At 45.1% G+C, this 24,006-nt stretch overlaps 1 protein-coding gene across 3 annotated transcripts in view; it reads left to right on the top strand.

Moving 5' to 3' along the window:
- The window catches only part of SSH2 (slingshot protein phosphatase 2), a 134,414-nt gene that overhangs the window by 55,911 nt on the left and 54,497 nt on the right, over nt 1–24,006 (top strand). The window contains exon 1 of one of the 3 annotated variants that reach the window (XM_073315845.1): nt 11,121–11,397. The exons of 1 other annotated variant lie outside the window; for it this stretch is intronic. In XM_073315845.1, the coding sequence (XP_073171946.1) occupies nt 11,282–11,397 (116 nt within the window). In that variant the 5' untranslated portion in view covers nt 11,121–11,281. Of the gene's footprint in view, nt 1–11,120; nt 11,398–20,394; nt 20,739–24,006 lie in introns of those variants that run through there. One more of the 3 variants, XM_073315847.1, reaches the window with a different exon arrangement.

Here is a 24,006-nt window from a genome sequence, read left to right as displayed (position 1 = left end):
CAACTGGTGAAATACTATCAGTTATTTAATAATTAATTGGGGACTTCCTTGCTAGGTGTAAAATGTAAAACTCAAACTGGACAGAATTCTGATTAAGTAGTATGGAGTCTTGCCTTTCTGTAGATATTGCAAATCTGCTATTGTGAAAACTCCAAAAAAAAAAAATTAAAAAAAAAATTTTTTTTTGGTTCTAAATTGGTGCCTTGAATTTTATTCTGATTGCCTTTCAGGTGTGTAGATCCCAGAAAACTTACAAAATCATTTCCTTTTGTCAGCTTTATTTACTTGACAATGGTGACCTCTGGAACTTATTACCGCAGGAGTGTCAGAGGCTAACATGACCTATCTTAACAAGCTTTGAAAAAGGATTGGAAGCTTGTGGGTAATGAGAATATCCGCAGTTTTATATTAGTTGAGATTTAAAAAGTCTGATGTTTGAAACAGATCTAGCCCCCCTGTGCTTCAGGGTATAAGCCAATTTCTAGCTAATGGAGGAGGAAGAAATTTCTCTTATGGGCAGACTATTCTATAATTAGGTTTTTTGGACCTTCCTTGGAAGCATCTTCCACCAGCTGTTGTTGAAGACTGGGTACTAGACTAGAGGAAACACTAGTCTGATCTGTTACAATGATTCAGACTTTCATAGTAAAGTCTCAACCTTATTTCAGTTGGTTACCTTATCAATTTTTATGTTGGGGTTAATAATAACAGTTTCTGTTTACAGAACCCAAGTGCAGGATGCTTGTCCATGTCTCTGTCCAGAATTGGCTTGAGCTGCTAGAAAACAAGGAACCTTGTTTCAGCCTTGCATTGATTTTTGGATACCCCTTAAAAGCTTTCAGTAGGTGTATCTTTAAATAGTCAACGTCTGAGCCTGATCTTCTGAAAAAGTCCATTTAGCTTTAAATAGCTCATCTTCCACCCCCTGCCCTCACATACGTGTCTTCTGCGCCCCCCCCCCCAAAAAAAAGTGTCCAAAAATGAACTTTAATGAGCCACCATTGAAAGTGGGGACAGTGTGAGAACACCTACTTTTATGCTGCTCCTCCTGGCTTTGTAGTAGCATTGACCACACTGCCAGCAACTGCCTTCCAGTACTTTAGTCTCAGCAAACTAGAAATCAACAGCCAAGCTCATCTTGATTCTGAGCAGCAGAGTGCGGGAGGGAAGGGGATGGAATTAGCTGGGGAAGTTATTTTTACTCATTGGAGGATGTTACAAGTAATGGTAGGGTACATGATGTAATAGAACACTCAAGTGTCTGCATTCAGGATCCAGTTTTCATGTATTTGTCCTGTAAATAATGTCCTGTTTTTATGAATAGTCAGCCTGACCGTGAACTACGGATGAGGAGTCCGTGATTGCAGTGCTGCTGTCAGGTGTTTCACATCACACTCTCTTTACATGCAGCGGTGAGAAGAGAACGTTACACACAGCCCAAATCAAGGCTTTGTGAAGTAGCATTGCAGAAACAGGGGCACCATACTTCTCTCGCCCTCTGTTTGTAAGAATACCCATTCTGAGGGCACTGCTGCAACATAAACCCAGGGCCAGCTCCTCTTCAGCTTCATGAAGACTTAGTCCTTGCCCCAAAGAGCTTAGACTCTGAAAAGATAAACTAACACAGGCTGGTGGAAATGGGCACCAACACACAAGCAGGGCATGATTGCCATGCACTTGCTCTTAGTTCCATGGGAAAGTGGGTTTTTATAATCTAGACTGGCTTTATTTATATGAGGGTGTTAGTGGGGATTGTAATGGGGCAGAAGAAGGGATTGAGTTAGTCCTAAAGGTTTGATGTGTAGGATTGTGATTTGGGAAAGGTACCACCCAAGAAAAATCATCCCTGATTAGAAACAAATGTTCAGAGGATACAGGGAATGGTGTACTTGGGTAACACTGTCAAGTATCGGGGTAGCCGTGTTAGTCTGTACCCACAAAAAATAACAAGGAGGCCAGTAGCACCTTAAAGTCTATCAGATTTATCTAGACATAAGCTTTAGTGAGTTAAAAAAAAACACTTTTTCTTTTACCCACAAAAGCTTATGCCCAAATAAATCCCTTAGTCTTTAAGGTGCCACCGGACTCCTTGTTGTTTTTTTGGAATACACTAACAATTTAGCATAGCAGTACAAAGATTGCTAAGGGTGGGGTGATAGCCCATTCACATAACCTAGTCTGAAAGGCTGTCTTCAGCAGAAGAGAATGTATTGTTTGGAGGAAGATGCTTTATTTGGTAACATCAAAAGGTGCATATACCATTAACTCTTCATCAGGTCTGAGAGTTAGAAATGCAGACACGGAAGCTCCAATTTAAACAAACAAGCAATCAAAAAACCCTTGTCCTGCTGAGTGCTGATCTGGAGAAATAATCCTTATTCATGTGGTGGTACAAAAGATGACACTCTGGCCTGATTACACCTCTAAAGTCAGCAAAGGGTGTAACTAGCCATGACTTACGCTTTGGTGAGGACTCAGGGCAGTTGGCACTGAGTGTTTCAGAAAGAAAGTGGTGTTTGCATTCTGCACACTACTCCTCACTAAACCTGAGTGCCGCACACCAATGTATGCTAGCGTACCTCCATCTGCAATTCCACCGCCGCATATAGGCGCTCTGCTGCAGCAACCTGTTTGGAAATGGAGTATGGGAGTGTTTATCTGACTGATATGGAGGTGTTGAAACTTGCTTAACACTTATAAAGTTCTCTGTGCTGATATGGGAGCTTTCTTCTAAAGATCTCCGCATACTACTATTACCATTACTTCTTGTTTCTGCTTGCTTTACTAATGAGTCTCCCCTTCGTCTCTGGCTCTGTGCACACAGGTGATCGTAGACTTTGTATTGGATTTCTTTTAATGACAACAAAAACACACCTTTATAAAGGAGAGCGCGAGAGAGGAGAGTCTGAAAGCAGTGTGGCCTTGTCTTGAATAAGCTGTATTGGAGGAAAAGTACCAAATGCATTATCTTCACTTCTACTGCTTTTAATACGAGACTTCAATACTAGAGTAGACACTGAGAAACTGGATGTTTAATGCTCGCCTTTGTCTTTATGGATGTCTGATTTGTGATTCTCCTTTCCTATACTGAAACGATTCCCCTAGGGTTATTCCTCTCCCTTAGATACATACTTTAGAAAATAAAAATGGAACTCTCAGTGGTGTTGCCTTAATGAGCAAAATGTAAACCTCAGGCTACCTTCTCCACCTTGATGGGAATGGGCAGGAGAGGTCTGTGCTGGAGGCATCTCTGTGAGTTTAGCTTTGGAATGCAGTTTCCAGGAGGCTTTGTCATTTTAACCAGGAAATCAGGTTTCCTTGAACATTGCTTTCAATATACCTCCTGAATTACAAATAGAAAACGCTTCCATTAGAAACAAAGTGAGCTAGAGCGGTGTTGATGAGTGGCATGGCTTAGACTGCCTGTTACAAAATTGTGAGTGAGAACCAGAAGTGTAAATGTTTCCTGACGTCTGAGATAACTAGACTTAGAAATGGAATCTGTCCTAATGAGATGATACAGGATTAAATACAGTTTTGTATAGCACCTATTTCTTAATCAGTATGCACCAGGACATCTTACTAATTACTGAGTTAAGTCCCCCTAGCTGTGTAATATAGCTGCTGTATAGACAGATAAGGACCATTGCCACGGTGAGTCATGTGCCTTTGATTCACAATGAAGGCTTTAAATTGAATGAGTTTCCTTCCTGCCCTGTCTTTCCCTCCATCCTGCGCTGCACACGGTGGTTGGCTCATGAGCACTGTGCTGCTGAAACAGTTTGGGCTTTGGTGAGGGAAAACCTCGTCACATTTGTGGGCTTTGTTTTTAATACAGATACAGTTTGTAAACACCTGGGATGGATAGGCCTGATCATATGACTTGTCCATCCTGAGTGGTAGAAGGACCGCTCCAGAAGTTGTCAGGTGGGTCTCTAAACAATTGGGCTTTGCCTATTTGCATTCTCCTGTATCTTTACCATTAGGCTTTTTCCAGATAGTCATTGATTTGTGTGTCTAATTCACTTAGACCCAGCTTCAGCCCCTGCTTATCTCTGTAAGCTGTATGGCCTCTAGGGCACAAAGCAGTGGAACAAGTCAACAAACCTTTTACCTGAGCTGAAGGTGGGAGGGAAGTGAGCTGCAGCTCAAATATTGCTGTCCTTCATGCACAGTTTGGAGTGTGATTAATACTTGGCGCAATTTAAAAAGAAATGTTAAGTTCCAATGTTGTGTTGTCAGAGAGATGCATTGCTCCTCTTCCTTCACATCACTCGCTACTCTTATCTCAAATCCAGCATGGAGAACAAGCATGCTCCTAGTGCGGAAGGACTGCATGCAGTTCTTTCTAGAAGGCCGTCAGTACCCTTCCTGAAATCTCAATGCAGAGAAAAACTTGGCGTTCTCTTACTTACAAACATGGAGAAGACAAACATGCTGCCTCTGTATCCATCCCTGCCATGCTGATGCATGAGGTGCTGCTGCTAGACATCAAAGCTAATCGTTTAGGCCATGGTGGTGGTTTTGATTTGAACTTGTCTTCTCACAAATGACCCAGGAAACAGATGTGTGGCAACGTAGGAGTATTTCCACACTCATGCTCAAGGTGACGGAACAGGCCGTACAGTAACTCACCCGGCTCTGCAGAGGAGTGCATTCTGTAAAGCAGAAGCTTCAGAACTTTACATAATTCCATCTTATGTGGAAGAAAAATGAGTCTAGGTCCTACAATGCCTTATCTGTCACATTGCTGTTAACAGGCCTGGGCAGAAATTCATGCACATACCCTCCTATTGTTCAGAGGTGCCCCCAGAGACTTTTCACATGATCTGCACAACTGAACCACTCTCACTGTACCTAGCATGGTGTCCACACAGACACCTTTTGTTCTTACACTAGGCAAAGCCCGTTCACTTCTGCCCTGCCACTGCAGGCTCCCTGCAGCCGCTTCCCCCGTGCACACTCACCACGGCACGCCTACTTGTAGCACGTCTGAGTGAGTCCTGCAGGCACAGCAGAGGGGACATGAGCCTTGAGCCCCCTGCGGAAGAGCCCTACGACAGGAGCTGTCTCTAAAGCAACGGCGAGGAGTAGCAGTTTTAATTGCAAAACCCACCCATAGAATCCCTTAGAAGTGTAAAAAAGGGTGAGGGGCTTCCAGCAGGATCCTCTTGCACTAAGCACTGTATACATGTGTAGTAAGCCTGTCTGTGCCCCACACTGCTTGCAATCTTAGCATCTGATGAGAGGCAGCAAACAAATGTGGGCACAGACGTAACAGTGCAATAGAGGTTTGCTCTGATATGCAGCACACCAGGGGCCGAGGCAAGGGTGGAAAATATTTTAACATCAGTTTAAACCCATGCCTCATGTTGACCACTCACGCTGACAAGAATCCACAGCTCCACAAGAAACTTTTTTCCACCTCAAAGGTTTCAAACTCTATATCTGCACCAAATGCATCTAAATCCTTGTTAATCATTCTGATTTATCTTCCTTCTGATGGCAACAACCCTAACATTTTGACTGTTAACACGTGCACTAATTGAGGCCTTGCTCATGCAAGGAGCACCGAACAGGTGGACTGCTGGCTCCATGTACTCAAAGGGTCTGCCTGCATGGAGCTCCTTGCAGGATTGGGGCCTCAGTATGTTATGACTGTGCAGGGAGGCTAGAGTAAAGGCTTTTTGTTCTAGTGTGATATCCTCAAAGTCCAGATTTAGGACTGAACGTGATGCTTGGAGATTTTGTAATTTGGTTCATGTTTTACTTGCAGAATAGAAGATAAGGTCGGACTCTTTATAGTGAATTGCTTCGAGAGAAGAGAATTTAGTGTTGTGTGCATGCAACTCACTCTGGCATTGCCTGACTTTGGAATGCCTAACCAGGCTCACTCAACATTCTTTTAACGGAGGCTTTGCATGGTAGATTCATAATCCGGTCTGACTCTAATGGAAGCCAGTCTGAGTTAGCCTTGGGAAGTGGTGGGAGAGACTTGAACTGCTTTCTGTAAGCTGGGCAAAACCACTTGTTGTGAAGTGTATGTGCCTATAGTTCTTATTTTTATTTATTCCTGATAAATATGGAGGCCACAATCAGCAGTTTGTTATGCCAAAAGGCCAGAGCCACTATTGTGTACAGCCCCTAGCCCTATTACCCCAGGCAGTGTGCTGATAATCCTGTTACCAGCTATTGAGCGCTAAACACAGATGTCTAAAACTGCAAAATGTAATCCTGGCCTTGCCGTGGGAGGTGGGTGGGCTATTTACAGTGATGCTTATACTTACCCACCTTATTCCAGAATTTTAGTCATTTAGAACAGTACCCCTCACTGCTTTGACTCCATGCATTTTAATACATTTAACTCTTCGCATACTTGAGAATCATCACCTAGAGTGAAGAACTTTACCCTGTTGCTAATATATATTTTAACAGCCTTCTGTGTCTTGCAAGTTTAAAAAACACCAAAATGGTGTTTATCAAAATTCAGATGCTTTTCTTTCATCCCCCTCCTGAGGATCTCTTGCTGACATCTCTTGCTGACATCTCAGTTTCTGCTTGGAGCCCTGAAATGCCAGGGTAACACTTTGGCAAAGAAATATGGGGCTGTTTCCCTAACCCTGAAGAAAGTAGGCTATGAGAACTGCATATTTCAGTTCCTACAGGCTATTTGAATAGTGCATACTGTCCTGACTTGTAGCATGATGTTGAGAGAGATTTGACCATGGGGCTGATGTTTCAATCTTTACAATACAACTTCTTTCATAGAAATAACATCGAAATCTGTTCGTAGTGCAGATCTCAGTACAATCTTAAGTTTTTAGAATTGCTGCTGACACCTTACACTATCCTCAGAATGATATGTCCTTGGTGAAGCATCTCTTACATTGTTGGTCTCCACATATGGGATGCAATATCTGATTTTAATCCAGGGTTAATTCCTTTAGAAATGTATTATCTGTATGTTAAGTGTGATTGATTAATCACTACATTGGTTTTTCCACTCTATATGGAGGGACTGCATTTTGTAATGTTTGCAGAACATACTAAGATATTTCTAGCAGCTGTTGGGGTGACATTTTAGTAAATTAAATGGATTATCTCAAGAGCCTTACTCAAGCACTGTGCAGATTATTCATTAGCATGGGGACAGAAGCGCTGGTTTGTTTTCTGTATGTAGACATTGGTATGTACTAACTCTAGATGGGGCCCTCTCACCAGGCTCCTGAGGAGTTGACGGGATCCTGCTTCCCTAGTGCCCTGACTTGCATACCTTTGGCGATAAGACAGACTAATTCCAGTCTGGCAAAATGCTTCTCTTGCAGGAGGACAGCTGACTAGTGTTGCATCTTCTTAAATTAAAATGTCTTTGGAAGACTCTTAAACTCTAATATTCAAATGCTCCTGGGTGTGCAGTGAGACACATGAGTTAATGCAGATTCCAGCAAAGACTTGCAGTGACAGATCCTACTAGATATTTTCCTTTTATTCATACTCCAGCTTTTTAAAAATATCCTTTCAGGTGAACTTTGCTTGTCTTCAAAGTGTCTGTCCAAAGTTGTCTTGTGCATATCTGCATTACTACATGCTCTAAATTCTAAATAACCCAAGAACTTGCCTTTTATGATGCAGTTTTATTTGACCTTTTAACATTTTCTTGCATTAAAAGAAAAGGGGAGGGAAGTCTGTCTTCATTCGACAGAGTTTTGGGGGGAGTCAGTGGGTGAATGTGTACTTTATTTCCTCTGGATCTTCACTCAGCTGCTAGCAGAATCTTAACACATGGATTTGTTTAAGTGTCTATTGATGAAAAGTAACTTGTTCACTTTCAGTTTTCTCATACTGAAATGGTTAAGTGCCGCTCATGGCCCCCAGCCCCTTGCTCTAGTGTAGGAAGAGGAAAACAAAGACTTTTTATAATCCCTCTTCTCTGTCCACAATTCAATTTATCCAACATACTTTTTTCCCCCGCCCCCCAAGAATAAGCTCATCTCAACTGCAGTGACTGGTCAGTGCCTTGCGTCTCTGCAGTGTACACCCATAATTGATGCTGTGTAGTAAGCAGACACAATATGCCTAGTTTGTGTATACTACTTGTCTGTCATGGAGTAGTTCCCATAGAAAAATTATTTCTGGTACCTGAAGTGATTTTCCGATTGCTTTGTTCTTCTGTCAAACTGCTGGCTCTCTGAAGAGTTAAAGATAACATGGGTCTGTCCCTGACAAAAGGCTTGGTGATTCTCTTCTCCCTGCCCAATACGTAGAACTAATTGGGTTGTGGTGGATAATCAGCTGCATCTGAGCTCCCAGGGGGACACTGGTGTAGCCAAAAGGCAAATGTGATCCTTGGATGCATAAACAGGGGCATCATGAGTAGCAGTCGAGAGGTTATTTTACCTCTGTAATTGGCACAGATCAGACCGCTGCTGGATTCCTGTGTCTGCAGTTCAAGAAGGATGTTGACAAATTGGAGAGGGTTCAGAGAAGAGTCGGAAGAATGATGAAAGGATTTGAAAACATGCCTTCTAGTGATTAAACTCCAAGAGCTCAATCTCTTTCGTTTAACAAAAAGAAGATTAAGGGTGACCTGATTGATCTATAGGAACATACATGGGGAACATGATGATGATGATGGGCTCTTCATTCTACCAGAGAGACTTCTAACAGGATCCAGTAGCTGGACCCTGAAGCTAGACAAATTCAGATTGGAAATAAGTTAAACTTTGTAATGGTGAGGGGAATTAACCATTGGAACAGTTTATCATGGGTCCTGGTGGATTCTCCATCACTGACAGTTTTTCAAATCAAGATTGGCTATGTCTGCTCTAGGGATTATTTTGGGGAAGCTCTATGGCCTGTTAGACGAGAGGTCAGACTAGATGGTCGTAGTGCTCCCTGCCAACCTTGGAATCTGTGAATTAGGATGGCCACCCCTCTGACTCCCTGCCAGGTGGGGAACTTGCTTACTTCACAGCATGTTTCAGAGTAGCAGCCGTGTTAGTCTGTATCCGCAAAAATAAAAGGAGTACTTGTGGCACCTTAGAGATAAATTTATTTGAGCATGACACAGTGACAGCATGTTTCTCATCTAATTTAAAGTAATCCCTGAATTCCTGGGTTGCTCCTGGGAGCCTTGTCACCAGGGGCTTGGGAGCAAAAGATGAAGATTAAAGGGAGTTAGAATGCTGTGGATCTTTTATTTTACTTGTGTATGGAGAAATATTTTCCTTAATGTGCTCTTCCTCCCGGAGGAGGTGACAGATGTTCAGCCTTTACTAAGAACTAGGGCAATGTTACTGCCAACTCTTGGAGGAGTCTTATGCTGTTGGTACTTCTACCATGCTGAGTGTAAAAGGCTTGCTTTGCTGACTCAGCATTGGCAGTCTTCAGAGGGGAAACAAAGCTCCATGGCCTCCATTTCACAATAGGAACTAGTGTAAAATCCTGAGCATAAACCAAACGGGAATACGAATTGTGGACTGACTCCTGGTGTCATAAACTGTAGCATGGAAGAAGATTCAAGACTGGCAGCTTAACTGGGTGTTAAATAACCTAATAAGAGGTGGAGGTGGGGCGGTGAGTTGTAAAGTCCTCCCTGGTTACAGGTCTCTTGCTAGACATCGGAGGCTAAAGCTATGTCTGTACTACAGCCTATGTCTATCCTACACCTCTTCTGTCGCTCAGAGGTGTGACTAAACCACCCCCCCAACAGACAAGTTACACTGCCATAAGCGGTTGTGTGCATAGCATGAGGTCGGAGGGAGAGCTTCTCCCCCGGTGTGGAGGTGGGTTTTCTTTATGCCTACAGGAGAACTCTCGCCCATCGGCCTAGCATCTTCCCTAGACGTGCTGCATTGGTACAGCTGTATGTATAGAACAGCTTTTGGCCTTGAGGTTGAGTCTAAACTGCTGGAGTTGCATTGAATGAAGTGAGCTGTAGCTCATGAAAGCTCATGCTCAAATAAATTGGTTAGTCTCTAAGGTGCCACAAGTACTCCTTTTCTTTTTGCGAATACAGACTAACACGGCTGCTACTCTGAAATCTAAACTCTTCAGTAGTCTTTTAAAACTGTTTTTCCTTTAGTAGATTGTAACACTTGTCATGGTAGTAGCTAAACTTATTTTTCTAAACATCTTGTATGATAATTTATCCCCAAAGCATCTTGGAACACATTGCCTGGTGCCTATCATTATCGTGTAGATGTGAAATTTTACTTTTTGGTTAAAGTTGATACTGCACTAATTAAAGGGAGATGGGAATAGGTCAGTGTGTGAAACCTAGCAGAATGATGGTTGGATATTGCTTTTAATATCCCTGCTTTCTGCTTGCCAAATGCTTCTCTTAGGTGCTAGTGTACATTAATCATGTGGTGAAATTAAGTGAGACAGAAACTAATAAAACTTGCCAAAATTATTTGGAAAAGGGCTCTGTTGGTACAAGAAAGTTAATAAAGCTTGACTAATGTCTGCTTATGTTCATGGAGGGTGTTATGCAAATACCTGATTTCACACCTTAGCTAATACAACCAGACTAGCTACTCTGTCTTCATCTCTTCCTTACACTGCTTGTGTTTCCATCTTCCCCTACAGCAGCCTGGGGGGATGGAACAAATCTCCTGCCTAGATGTGTAATTCTCGGCTGGAGGAAAAGACGAGCCTGCTGCTCAGGCATTTTAATAATACACTTCTATTAAGTGTATCAGTTAGCTGCTGTAGGAGCACTGTCATTAAGTTAAACAACGACCATGCACCAGCCTCTTCTAACTTCCCACTAGGGAACTTAATTCTTATCTGGGTGCTAGGCGGTGAAGGGGAATAGAGTTCCCCTCTAAGCACGCCTGGGCCATTGCTGTCAAACTTGCCTAAGGGAAGGGAGAATCAGCCCTTGCGGGTGGGGTATCCAGTCGCAGGGAGGGGCCAGGGCCCTAGCCCCTGCAGCTGTGGACGCTCCCCAGCCGTGACGGGGCATGCCCCTGGGGGGAGCAGGTTTGAGCTGCGGGGGGAGGCCAAGCCCCGGGCGTTACTGGCCTGCTCTCCCCATTGAGCTGAACGTCTCCACCCAGCATCTTCAGCGCCTGCCCCAGGAGGCCCGGCCTGCCCCCTCCCCCCCCGCTGCAGGGGGGCCGGGCCGCGCCTGCGCGCTGCGGCCGGGGGCGGGGAGCCGGCGCACAGCTGGGCGGCGCGTGGCTGCCCGGGCACAGGAGCCGAGCGAGGGAGCGAGCGAGCTCCGGGCTCCGCCGCGTCCGCTGGCTGCCCCCGCGGGGCCCCGCAGCGCCTCCCCATGACCCGCAGCCGGCTCGGGGCCGGCCCGGGCCGCGCCCGCCCCTGCCGCTGCCCCAGGATGATCCCCTACTTCTCGGACAACGCGGTGATCTCCCAGAACGCCATCAACCAGCTGTGAGTGCGGGGCCCCGTGCCGGGGGCCAGTGCCGGGGGGGGCGGCATGCCCCAGTCCCCGGGCCAGTGCGGGAGGGGGGTAGTAGTAATGCACGGAGGAGCCATGCCCCAGTCGCCGGGGGGGGTAGTAGTAATGCGGGGGGGGTAATGCACGGGGGGAGCCATGCCCCAGTCGCCGGGGGGGTGGGGGGGATGGTAGTAATGCACGGAGGAGCCATGCCCCAGTCGCCGGGGGGGTGGGGGGGATGGTAGTAATGCACGGAGGAGCCATGCCCCAGTCGCCGGGGGGGGGGGTGTGGGGTGGTAGTAATGCACGGAGGAGCCATGCCCCAGTCGCCGGGGGGGTGGGGGGGATGGTAGTAATGCACGGAGGAGCCATGCCCCAGTCGCCGGGGGGGGGGGTGTGGGGTGGTAGTAATGCACGGAGGAGCCATGCCCCAGTCGCCGGGGGGGTGGGGGGGATGGTAGTAATGCACGGGGGGAGCCATGCCCCAGTCGCGGGGGGGGGTGGGGGGGATGGTAGTAATGCACGGAGGAGCCATGCCCCAGTCGCGGGGGGGGGTGGGGGGGATGGTAGTAATGCACGGAGGAGCCATGCCCCAGTCGCCGGGGGGGGTGGGGGGTGGTAGTAATGCACGGGGGGAGCCATGCCCCAGTCGCCGGGGGGGTGGGGGGGATGGTAGTAATGCACGGGGGGAGCCATGCCCCAGTCGCCGGGGGGGTGGGGGGGATGGTAGTAATGCACGGGGGAGCCATGCCCCAGTCGCGGGGGGGGGTGGGGGGGATGGTAGTAATGCACGGAGGAGCCATGCCCCAGTCGCGGGGGGGGGTGGGGGGGATGGTAGTAATGCACGGAGGAGCCATGCCCCAGTCGCCGGGGGGGGTGGGGGGTGGTAGTAATGCACGGGGGGAGCCATGCCCCAGTCGCCGGGGGGGGGTGGGGGGTGGTAGTAATGCACGGGGGGAGCCATGCCCCAGTCGCCGGGGGGGGTGGGGGGTGGTAGTAATGCACGGGGGGAGCCATGCCCCAGTCGCCGGGGGGGGTGGGGGGTGGTAGTAATGCACGGGGGGAGCCATGCCCCAGTCCCCGGGGCGGGGGGTAGTAATCGGGTAATGCTCCGGCCGGCAGAGTTTTGCACTGTGACACTGAACCGAGCGTGGGCTGCCCGCAAGCCTCAGCTGCCAGGGAAAGTCTGTCCCGCTCGCAAGGCAGCAGCTGTGAGCCCTGGGGAGAGGCGGCCCAGTGGCTGGGCTGGGAACGGCAGCAGGGGGTTATCGCTTGTTTGTGCTGCTAGCTCTTTAACTTGCTGCTAAATCCATGCCAGCCCCAGCAGGCAGGCGATCCGGCTCGAGGACGGAGGAGTCTGGGGCGGGGAGGGAAAATCTACCCTTCTTTAGCTGAATTTCTTAATCAGACTCAGCCTGTGTGACTTCCCGGCTGGAGGAGACTGTGTTCTCACAGTATCTGCCCTTCCAGGAACTGAGCTGATGAAGCACTTGCCCAGGAGCACAAAGATGGGTTGAATCATGTGGTTGGGGGGGCTTGGTCAGAAATGCAGAATGTTGTTTGTCTTTGGGAACAGCAGGACAGCTGCCTGGGGTGGGGTGGGAGGAGAATTCTTCACTTTGCCTTTTGGATTAGGGTCTTCTACAGTTTGCAAGAAAATACTCCTACAGTTTTTGTCTTAATGGCTTTTTTCTTTTAAGCATCTTTTCTGGTTAGTAATTCTGACTTCCCCTTTAACGTAGGGCCAGTAATCCAGGGCAATGGGGAGTCTAGTCTACACCATGGCCAAGCTTTTCACAAGTGACTTTGAGTAGCTCCTGTTTTGGTGCCCAACTTGAGATTCCCTCAAGCTCCCGGGTTTTTCAGAGGGTAGGTGTTCAGCTTTTTCTGAAGATCAGATTCTTTATAACATGGACATCCAAAATCACTAGTCACTGGTGAAAGTCTTTGCCTGTATCAGCAGAGGCTTTAGAAAGGAGTTGTCCTCTTAAAGTCTGAGACTGAAATTCCTGTAGTACTTCAGGCTTGGGTATCAGATATCGGGGAATGCTATGAAAATAGCCACAGAGGATTTTCAGTCAGCAAATTAGCCTTTTCATTACTATCTTCTACCATGCTTTACTAGACTGCAACAATTTATCAACCTCCAATTTCAGCTTTCTGTAAACTTTCTTCTCCCCCACACCGCCCCAGGCTCTGAGACCCGAGAATGTTCTCTTATAAAGTGTGGGTTGAGGAGCGGGAGGAGGGATTGCGTACTTTTGTTGCCAGGCTATAGCTGCTCTTCTGTTTTCTGCAAGGACAGCCTGGAAGCTTGAAACTTTGGGATAAACTCTTAGTTGCATGCTGATAGTACAGACTCTTACTTGGTTAATGCTAGGAGTCCATCAACATACATAAAGTTAAGGGAATGCATGGCAACACTGTGACAACCTGGGGTTTTGGTAAATGTTTTGGTGTCCCCCTCCGATTTCTGTTCCAAATCTTCATCCATTCATAGTCAGTGTCCTAGCTCCTTTCTGTTCAGGATAATGGACAACCAATGCTACAAAAAATGGAGTGGCACCCTCCAAAACTCTGCTTTCCAATGGCTAGCAAGTTGTGCGGGGATACGAACTGTCAACCCTTGCACGTGCTGTCCTCCTCTCTGAAGATCCCCTGCTCTCTTTTTCGAATGCATAAGCTGGAGTCTAGCTTGTGTACTGCCCTAAGCAGCAAGATTTGTCCATTGCAGCAGTAGATGGTGCTATGGTTGAAGAGCCGTGGGTGGATAGGGATTACAAGTCACTACCAGTTTTGGCCAGCTTCAAACTGAAAGGCTCCATGTCCCATTGCTAAGCTTCTTGAATAACCAGTCCCTCCAGCGGTACACACTGATTTAAATGCACCTACAAATAGGCATTATTAATTAATAAATAATTAATAGTGGCTTTGGGGGAGTTGGTAGTAGGGGAGGATCAAGTCTCAAGGTAGACACTGGTAGTGGTATAATCATGCATGGTGGTTCTTTCAAGAAAGCAGCTGCTGTTTTATCTTCTGAAGAGACCAAGACAAGCTTGAGAATAGTTAGATAAAATGTTGGCATGAACCCAGCTGGTGCAGTGTTCCTATTGTGAAGAGCTTCCACCAGAAATCTGGACACTTTGCATTTGAGATATAGCTTGATGAGTATTCTCTCTTAGATTTGTCATAGAAATTGGTCACTGGCCACTGTTGCATCTCCCTTGTGTTTAAGACTAAACAATTGGTGCTGTGTATTTGTTAGCTTCGTCTGTTTAATGAGGCCTTCTAAGCCTTCCATCCTTGACCTGACATGTTTGTAATTAGTTATTCTGTTTAATTGATAACTTTGCCTGTAAACATCACAGCTCTCCCATTTGTGTCTGTGAATGTGGGAATCTAACAGTGTATCCAAGGTCTCTGTGTAAATAGTGTCTGCTTTGGGGGATCTGAGGCAGCAAATGTGTTGGGTTTTTGTTGTTGTTTTTGTTTTTCTGTATCAGGATAAATGCTGGTATTTGCTGAAACATTTGCTTTATAATGTCTTGCTTATGTTAGGTAGCTAGGTAACAATTTCAATGGTTATAGATGTGTTTGATTTATATACATTACTCAAATATTTAACCCACAATCTGAAACTATCTATGGAGAGAGGCATGCAAAAATGGTGCCGAGGGGAAGGAGAACTCAACTTTTCCTGTCTCTGAGGGTCTGATCGCCCAAGGGTGCTGTGTCCAGGAGCAGCTGCAATTGCAGTTTGCTTGGAAGGATCGAACTCTTTCCTTTCCTGGAGTTGGTGATAACTCAGTTATCAGAGGAGCTTGCTCTGTCCTCAGCCTTCTGTAAATTGAGATTAACCGGCATTAAAGAGTTTGTGGCCCTTCATCTAGGGCCCAGTGTTGGATTAGCACATTTATCTGGGACAGGGTTTTAAACTGGAAACAATGGTGTGGTTTTTGTGATTGGATAGTGGGGAGTTTTTTCAGCTGATTGTTCTTACATTAAAATGTTTTGCTTTGCAAATCAGGAATTCAGTTAGAGATCACAGATCCTTGTACAATTACCGGCAAAATCAGACGTCAAGGTTTTGCTGCACCAAAACATTGTTCTCTGTGTGGAATGGTAAAGACAGCACCTGGATTGCTAATGCCAGGAACGTTTACATGAGTGTATTCGTAAGTAGATGCAGTTAGCGAATTGGCTCTGACTTTCAGGCATCAGCAAAAAAATGATTCCTGTGTTCAGGCTCTGAGTTGGTGGTTTAGTCAGCTGGACTGGACCTTGAATATCTCTCATTCACAAGCTTAAAATCAACATTTAAGAGACTCTTTTGTTTATCAAAATACCACCATTAAAACTGTATCTTGATTTAGGGCCAGCTGCTACTCCTGTTGAACTCAGTGGGAGGAACATTTAGTTATTAGCTTTTTCCTGTATAGGACCTAAAATTTCAACCAGTGGTCACAGCAGATATTGGAAAGATCAAGGTAGATGAGGTGGACCTGTAAATGCCCAAGAATTTTTACCTGAAGACACCTACAGTAATCTCCACAAGTCAGTCTCCACTCTACTTGCTGTCTGCCCTCATTCTTTAGGGTTAATCACAAGGTTTTGGTATCTTATTCCATGTATTAGTCCTTGAAATATGTTACTCAGCCCTGAGAAGGTAGCAAACTGTCCTTAATTTTACTGCCAAGTCTCTTTCTCTGCCTTCTGTTTTTTTAGAGAGGAAGTCTGGTCCAGTGGTCAGGGTGTTCCCTGCTCTACCACAGACTTCCTGTGGCAAGTACTTAGGGCCAGATTGTCAAAGGTATTTAGATGCCTATCGATGCATCTAACTCCCCTTGGCACTTGGGTGCTTTTGAAAATCCCATTTGGAGCCTAGCTGTAGCTTTGGACAACTGAGTATCTTTGAAAATCTGTCCCTTCGTCTTTGTGCCTCAGTTCTCCATCTGCAAAATTGGCTTAAGAGCACTTTCCCACCTCATGGGGTCTGTGACAAAGATTAAACCTTACCCAGATACTATGGTAAGGGGGGACACGAGTACTAGCTAGAGCGCTAATAAAAGCATTTTAACAATATGGAAATATTTATACATATGTTGTATTTGCTATTTTGTAAACTGAGAAAGATCTTCAATGATACTTTTATTTTCAATGCTGGCCTGTTCCCAGTTATGGGAGCTAAACTCTCTGTGTTGAAGAGACTGTGTTTCAGACTAAAAGGAGGAATGTAGAACTACCAGTTTCTCCAAAAATGTTTTATGTGAGTTTTGGAATCCTTTACAGTATGGTTCTCAACCTGTTTACCATTGTGGGCCACATATACAGCTCTCTGTGATATGTGGGCCACATCCAACACAATATGTATACTACCTGTATGGCCCTGAGGATGTCACATGGGCCACAGCTGTGCGCTGATTGGGCTGCAGGTTGAGAACCTCTGCTTTAAAAGAAAAAGGCAACTAAAACTCTCGGTAGAATTCCTTTCAGCAAAGGGTTAAACCTAGTCATGAAGTGTCTTTGCAGAATTGGAATACACAGGATAGTGCTACCGCTTAAAAGTAACCAGCTTCCTTCAGAATTTGTGTAACATACAAGGGATGTTACAAATTGTTAATAGGGCTTTTGATTTTGTACACAATGTAATTAATACTCATTTTATTGACTCATTTCTTCCTATCCACTCCTCACTTTAGGCCCTATCCTGTGTTCATTTTCTTTCCCCATTGCCTTGAGAGGAAGCCTTTATCTAGAAATCTAACTTTATAGTGTAAAGTTTAATCTTCAGTGTAATTCCTTGTGTTGAGGCATGTGTTCAGCCATGAAATAGGTGGATGCTGCTTTTCTGTATCCTGGAGGCTTTTCTGTATCTCGGGAAATGTGGAGTTCTATTGAAGATCTTTAATTGCTTTTCTATCTTTGTAAATATTTTACCATTATAGTGAGAATTGCTGACACCTCGGATTTAAAGAGGGAGCTGCAGACAAATGGAGATTCAAGGGAAAGGGAGTTCCACGGAGTAGCTCAAATTGCTGCTTTCAACTGCAGTTGAATTCATTTTGTGAACTAAGGGTCACTTGTAGTTTTGGATGTTTGAAAACCCAAAATAGACTGGTTAGATCTTTTCCCATTTAAAAGCTCAGTAGAGACTTTTGATCAGCACTGAATATCGATATTACTTTCCTGGCATGCAAACTATATTTCTCTGGATGCTTGGGCAACAATATAATTCTCTGCTCCATCCTCCATGGCAAGAAGTTGTGAACTGAGCATCATTTCCATGCTGCTCTCTACCTAGCATCTTAGAATGATCAGCCTGTTTCTGATTATACAAGCTGAGCTGAGTGAAATTTCTTCCCTTTTTTCCTTCCTTTTTCACTCATCCTAATGTGTCAAATAGAGCATGGGAAAGGCCTGTCACTCCCCAGTGTTTCTCCCCATGATATTTTTTTCCGATTACCTCAGTGCGTTTGCATAGGTGTGTTTTAGCACACTGCTGAGAACTCTGTTGATCATTAACCCAGGCAGAGACGATGTTATCCATGTCTAGCCTTCCTGCTTGGACTTCCTGTCTATTTTCCTGGAGGTGAAGTGTATTTAAATTTCACTGATCTTTTGTGGGACACTGTCAGAGAGTGGATACTGGGCTAGATGAACCATTGGTCTGACCCATTATGGCCGTTCTTACATTGGGAGGCAGAAGGGGTCCCTGAAATAGGATCAAGACTTGAGCGAGAAATCCGTGATCCTGGGGTAACTAATTTTCAAGCAGTAAATAGTTAGCTTTAAATATTTAGCTGCCCAGCCAGATTCACATTTGGAAGGGCTATGAACCATGCCAGTTGCTTCTGAGATGCTGGGGTCTGTTGGGGCTGCTGTGTAAATGTTCACTCCCAAGGAAAACTTGGTTTTCTTGTAGAGATTATCATTCTAGCCCTGCTTCTCTAGAGGCAAGAGCCCATCAATAGAGAATGGCCCTTTGGGGCCAGCTAATATTTAGGCTGCCTGCTTCTATCCTAGCACTGCACCTCTTTGGACCTTTATTATAGAACCTCAGGCTAAAATAGTATTTCCTGGAAGGGATTTAAACAATTTCAGACTAATTTTGTTGAAACGCTGATTATCTGGCCAATCTGAACAGAGTCAGTTAGTTCAGAATCCTGTGTCCTAGCCTATGGTAGTTATGAAAGAGTTATTGTCCGTCCACGCTGGCCTGACCCAACAGCATGTGAACCATATTCACCTGAACTGGTTTAAAACTAGTTCAGCAGGCCATTCCCCACCTTACCTATGCATTGAGCAAAGTCAGAAATTCAGAGTTGTCTGACATTCCATCTTCAACCAGAATCTTATGTGAAGTCAGCCTGATATTCAGAAAACCCTCTTTCCACACAGAGGTATTAAGTCAACCCTGCACCCTTAACTTTGAATTTCCTTTCTTTTGTGGGCTTATTATTGTCATAACATGGCATAATTTGTTTGTTTAAAGGCAGCTTTGCACTGTGTGTGTGTACACACGCATAGGTACTGTAGCTTTCATTCAACAATTACAGCTAACTGGGAATAGTTGGTCTTGGAGTCTAATAAAAACACCCAGTTATCATGTAGGATTAAAAAAACATTTCATGAGAGAGAGAAACTTTCATGTCATAAGCCAGTCACTAACCAGAACGTACTCTCTGGGCAGTTTATTCATTGTGCTTTACCTTTGGAGTAGCTGGTGCTGGCAGCGCTGGGATGAGCTGGGGAGATGGAACTGGTTGGACCACTGATCTGCTCTGGTGTAGAGCAACTCCTCTGTTCCAAAGTAGAGGTTTTATATTAGGAATAAAGAGCATAGGAAAGGCGTAACCAAGTCCAGAAAACAGTTTCGCTGGTCAGGGAGCGATTATTGGGAAGTGCATCCTATTTTGTTTGTTGTTTTACTTTAGTCAAACACACGTTACTGGGCTGAATAAACAGGTAAGTGGGTGAAATTCTGTCCTGCCTTATCAAGGAGCTCAGACTGGATGATCTAATGCTCCCTTCTGGCCTTAAAATCTCTGAATTTGTATTGCACCTGAGAGGTTCATTCGAATTGGGAGCAGTAAAGGGGCCCAGTCTCTAAGATCCCAGCACAGGATCTGCACTCCTTTCATTTGTAAGTTTTGAATTCAAGAAACGAACGTTGCAGCACTTAGCAGATCGTGTGTGTGTGTCTATATCTCCTTGTGAAATGTGGAGGACTAACTAAGATGGCACAGTGGTGAAAGTACATTTCTAGGAAATTCAGTAGCATTCTCTGAGGTAGGGCACATGTGTGAACTAATAATCTTGACACAAGAAAGTAATGAATCGGTTTAGTTTTCGAAGTGTCTAACAGCAGCATTCTCCTACTTCAGTGCATCTTTCTGTCTGTGCAGGTACTTAGCTGATCCTCATCACCAGAGTATCTGAATGCATGTGGCACGTTCATTTATTTATGATGGTTATTAACCAGTTAAGATTTGTGCTTTCTCTTGAAACCTCTCTAGTTGCCTAGTAGGCTAAACCCACAAATCATTTATTCTTTCTCTAAGCAAATGTTTGTGTCCTTTGAGTAGTCAATGTTGAAAACCGTGCATTTGCATATGTATTTTGTAATGATGGTTTGATACGATCCGTGTTGTCCCATCATCGTGTGCTTCTGGTCTCTGATCTCCCCAGTAACCCTTCTCTTTTCTGGGTTTTGTTTACACTTGGCTAAAACTCGAGACAGACATTTCTTTTTTAAGTGCAAATACAGCATATCTGCCTGTCCCTCTGTTTTAAAGTTTGTGACATGGCTTGTGGGAAGAAGACAAGTCAAATTAAGTTCAGCGTCATCTTTTGATCCAGCCCAGCCTCAGGGTGTTCTGAGAGCTGGGATTGCTAGATTGCTGTGACACCTCCAAAACCTTATATTTACAAAGCTTTGCAGACCTTCGGTCACACCTAAAGCTATTGTCTGTACTTAAGTATTCAGGTGTCTTGAAAGCTCCACATCAGGTCATCCTGTTGCAGACTTTTTGTAAAATATTCTATTTAGAAATCCTTCTGTGCTATCACACACACACTCTCCTGTATCTTCCTTTTTTAATATTGCAAGTTGAATAGAGCATCTTTGCTTGAGTCCATCTGAGCCTACTGTTCATCATATGATGTCGCCGCCATCTTCTTACATCATAGTTGTTTGCTGTGGAACTATTGGTCACACCAGAAGGCTGATCTCTGATGGGGAATTAGCAGTAGAAAATAAGCTCTTAGAGGAGCAAGTGCCCATCTTTACTACCAAGGCTCTTTGTGGGAAAAGAAATGGGAAAAGAAATATGAGGTGTGTTCAGTGTATGTACAAAATTATTTCTAAGTAGAACACTCTTTTCAGTTTTCAGAGTAGCAGCCGTGTTAGTCTGTATTCGCAAAAAGAAAAGGAGTACTTGTGGCACCTTAGAGGCTAACCAATTTATTTGAGCGTAAGCATTCGTGAGCTACAGCTCACTTCATCGGATGCATACTTTTCAGTGATCAGATTTGTATAAGCCTTCTGGTTTTTGCATAGTGTAGCAGGGTGGTCACCTGCTTCTGCCCTGAAGGGCTGAAAAGCCAGCCCTTGGGGAGGGCTGGGGCTGTGGGCTAGAAGTTGGGCTGATTGGGGAAGTGGCCTCAGCTGGGCCACACCCCAGTCAGGCTGCAGCTGGCCTGTATAAGAAGGCCAGGGCAGCCAGGAGTGGCCTCTCTCTCTGCCTTTAGAGGGAGAAGGGCCTGGCTGCTGGGGAGCATACCTGGGAACCTGAGGTGGGGTATGCTGGGGGAAGGTGAGAGGTGCTGGGGAGCTCCCGCCTGGAAATCCCCCAGGCTGCAGGGCCTTGTGCGGGGCCTAAACAGGCCCCACAGGTAGGCAGAGGCAGCAGGTCCAAACCCCCCCTTGCCTGTGATAAGTGGCTTATGTACTGCAGTCAGCCTCAGTGAGCGGGGACTAGAGAGTGACTGGTCAGTAGCCAAAGACTGAGGCGAGGTGGGGATAGTGGGTGAGGGTTCCCCTGGGTGGGGAGACCCAGAGAGTGGGGGTACTGTCAGGGGGGCAGCACCCAAGGCAAGGGCACCGGGTCCGGGAGGGACATGGGGGCCAGTGACAGGCGGGACACCTGGAGGCTGGTGAGCTAATTTCCAAGGACGACCAGCAGGAGGCGCCACAAGGGTGAGTTCCACCCGCCTATACATAGCAATTGTAAATATTGCTTGAGAGGAGAGCAGACTACATGTGTGCTTTAAACAGAAGTTCAAAAAGACATCATCTCTCCTTAGATTATATCGTGCACTGTCCATGTTCACCTTGAATATGTAGCAGCTCACCAATGCATTGATGTGAGTAGTCTAACTGTAAAACACTGCTGGAGTCTCAGGGGAACCAGTGAGACTATTTTTGGGTCAGATGGGACTGGGGTAGATCATTCCGACTTTGCAAAAACGAGAGTCACCTTTGCCCTATCATCATTGAAAAACAAAACAGTTGCACTCTGTGAAATTCAATGGGCAAGTAACAAGCAGGAGTAGCTATTTGTTGGCCCAGTTTTCAGGAGTGGTCAGAATTAAACTAATCCCTTCGCCAGTCCCAGGCTTTATGATGGAAGGGGAAAAAAACCCTCTTTAAAAGTAGTTGAGCTAATTAAACATGATTGTGGGGTGATGAGTGCACCCAAATGGCTGTTTAGCTGGCATGGGTTGCTGCCCTTCTTGGTATGAGAGAGCAGGTGGGAAAATCTGAAAACAAAGATGAATCAGAACTTCTGGGTTCCTCTGTGTGTTTCAGGATTGAAAACCAATTAGATGTGATGGAAACAAATCATTTGTTAGTATCGCCTTTAACCCTCCTACCACTTCTCTGCAATGGGGAAAACAAGAAAGCAAATTGAGAATATGCAGACTCATGTACTTCACTAATTAGGGGGGTAATGCGAGCAGAGAGTGAGTATGTGCTGTGAATTGTCTATTAGTATGTACGACAAGTGCGTGTCTAGATGTGTTGGTGTGTATTGCTAAAATATCTCTTTAAATGTCAAGATTGTTAAAGAAGCCAAGCAATTTGCATCAGGCGGTGGGGTCTTTGGAAGGAAAGGTACACCAAAGTTAGCAATGGGTAGGGGGCAAGTTTTCACTTTGAATTGCCGAGCTCTTGGTAGCATTTCATGATTGCAATAGTAATTTCTTTAATTTCCTCCTTGTGTCAGATTATAAAACGTGTTGCATGGGTCTACAGGGGCTTCAAATCAATTGAATTTCTGCTTAGGAGACCTGTTCCTAATGGCATGCTCTGTTCCTGCTAGGTGGGGAGAGAGGCTCTCTTCAGGTCTGTAGTACACAGCTGCATCCAGTATTGTATTGATCCTTCCACTTCTAATGTGTGGTTTGAAATGAGTCTGTCTGATAGCTAATTTTCAAATGTTTCTTCACTCAAGTCCTTGTATTTCTCAAAAAGACAAAGAGCACCTAAGTCAGAAGTTACCATCTGAGCTTTGTGGGAGTGTACAAACATCGGGAAATCTGTAAATTCAGAGTTCTGAGCACTCTTGTAACATAAAACTTAGATAAGAGTGGTTATTCTGGATCAGACTAATGAGCCTTTTCCAGTGTCCTGTCTTCCAGCGGTGGTTGGTGCCAGATACTTTGGAGGGAATGAAGAGAACAGGGCAATTATCGAGTGATCCATCGCCTGTCATCCAGTCCCAGCTTCTGGCAGTCAGGCTTAGAGACAACCAAAGGGAGCATGCAGTGGCATCTCTGACCATCTTTGCAGATAGCCACTGATGCACCTATCCTTCAGGAACCAGTTTAGTTCTTTTTTGAATCCAGTTATAGTTTTGGCCATCACAACATCCCCTGCCAATGAGTTCCGCAGGTTGACTGTGCGTTGTGTGAAGAAATACTTCCTTACATTTGTTTTAAACCTGCTGCTTATTAATTTGATCAGGTGACTCCTGGTTCTTGTGTTATATGAAAGGAGAAATAATATTATCCTCTTCACCTTCTCCACACCATTCATGATTTTATCTCTATCGTATCCCCCCTCTTAGTCATCTCTTTTCTAAGATGAACAGTCCCAGTCTTGTCAATCTTTCCTTATCTAGAAGCTATTCCATACCCCTGGTCATTTTTGTTGCCCTTCTCTGCACCTTTTGTTCTTGTGTATATATAGAGGGGCGGCGGCTCCTAGAACTGCACTCCATATTCAAGGTGTGGGCAAACCCTGGATTTATATGGTGTCATTATATTATTTTCTGTCTTATTATCTATCCCTTTCCTAATAGTTCCTAACATTCTGTTCACTTTTTTTTGACTGCCGCTGCACATTGAGTGGATGTTTTCAGAGAACTCTCCACAATGACTGCAAGATCTTTCCTGAGTGGTGGTAGCAAATTTAGATCTTATTTTGTATGTATAGTTGGGATTATTTTTTCAATGTGTGTTACTTTACACTTACCAACATTGAATTTCATCTGCCATTTTGTTGCCCAGTCACCCAGTTTTGAGAGATCCTTTTGTAACTCTTTGCTGTGAACTTTGGACTCAACTATCTTCAGTAATTTTGTATCATACGCAAATTT

The sequence above is a fragment of the Lepidochelys kempii genome, chromosome 17 (assembly GCF_965140265.1).
Source record: "Lepidochelys kempii isolate rLepKem1 chromosome 17, rLepKem1.hap2, whole genome shotgun sequence".
In the NCBI taxonomy this organism is placed as follows: Eukaryota; Metazoa; Chordata; order Testudines; family Cheloniidae; genus Lepidochelys; species Lepidochelys kempii.
This window is presented reverse-complemented; position numbering and strand designations above follow the sequence as displayed.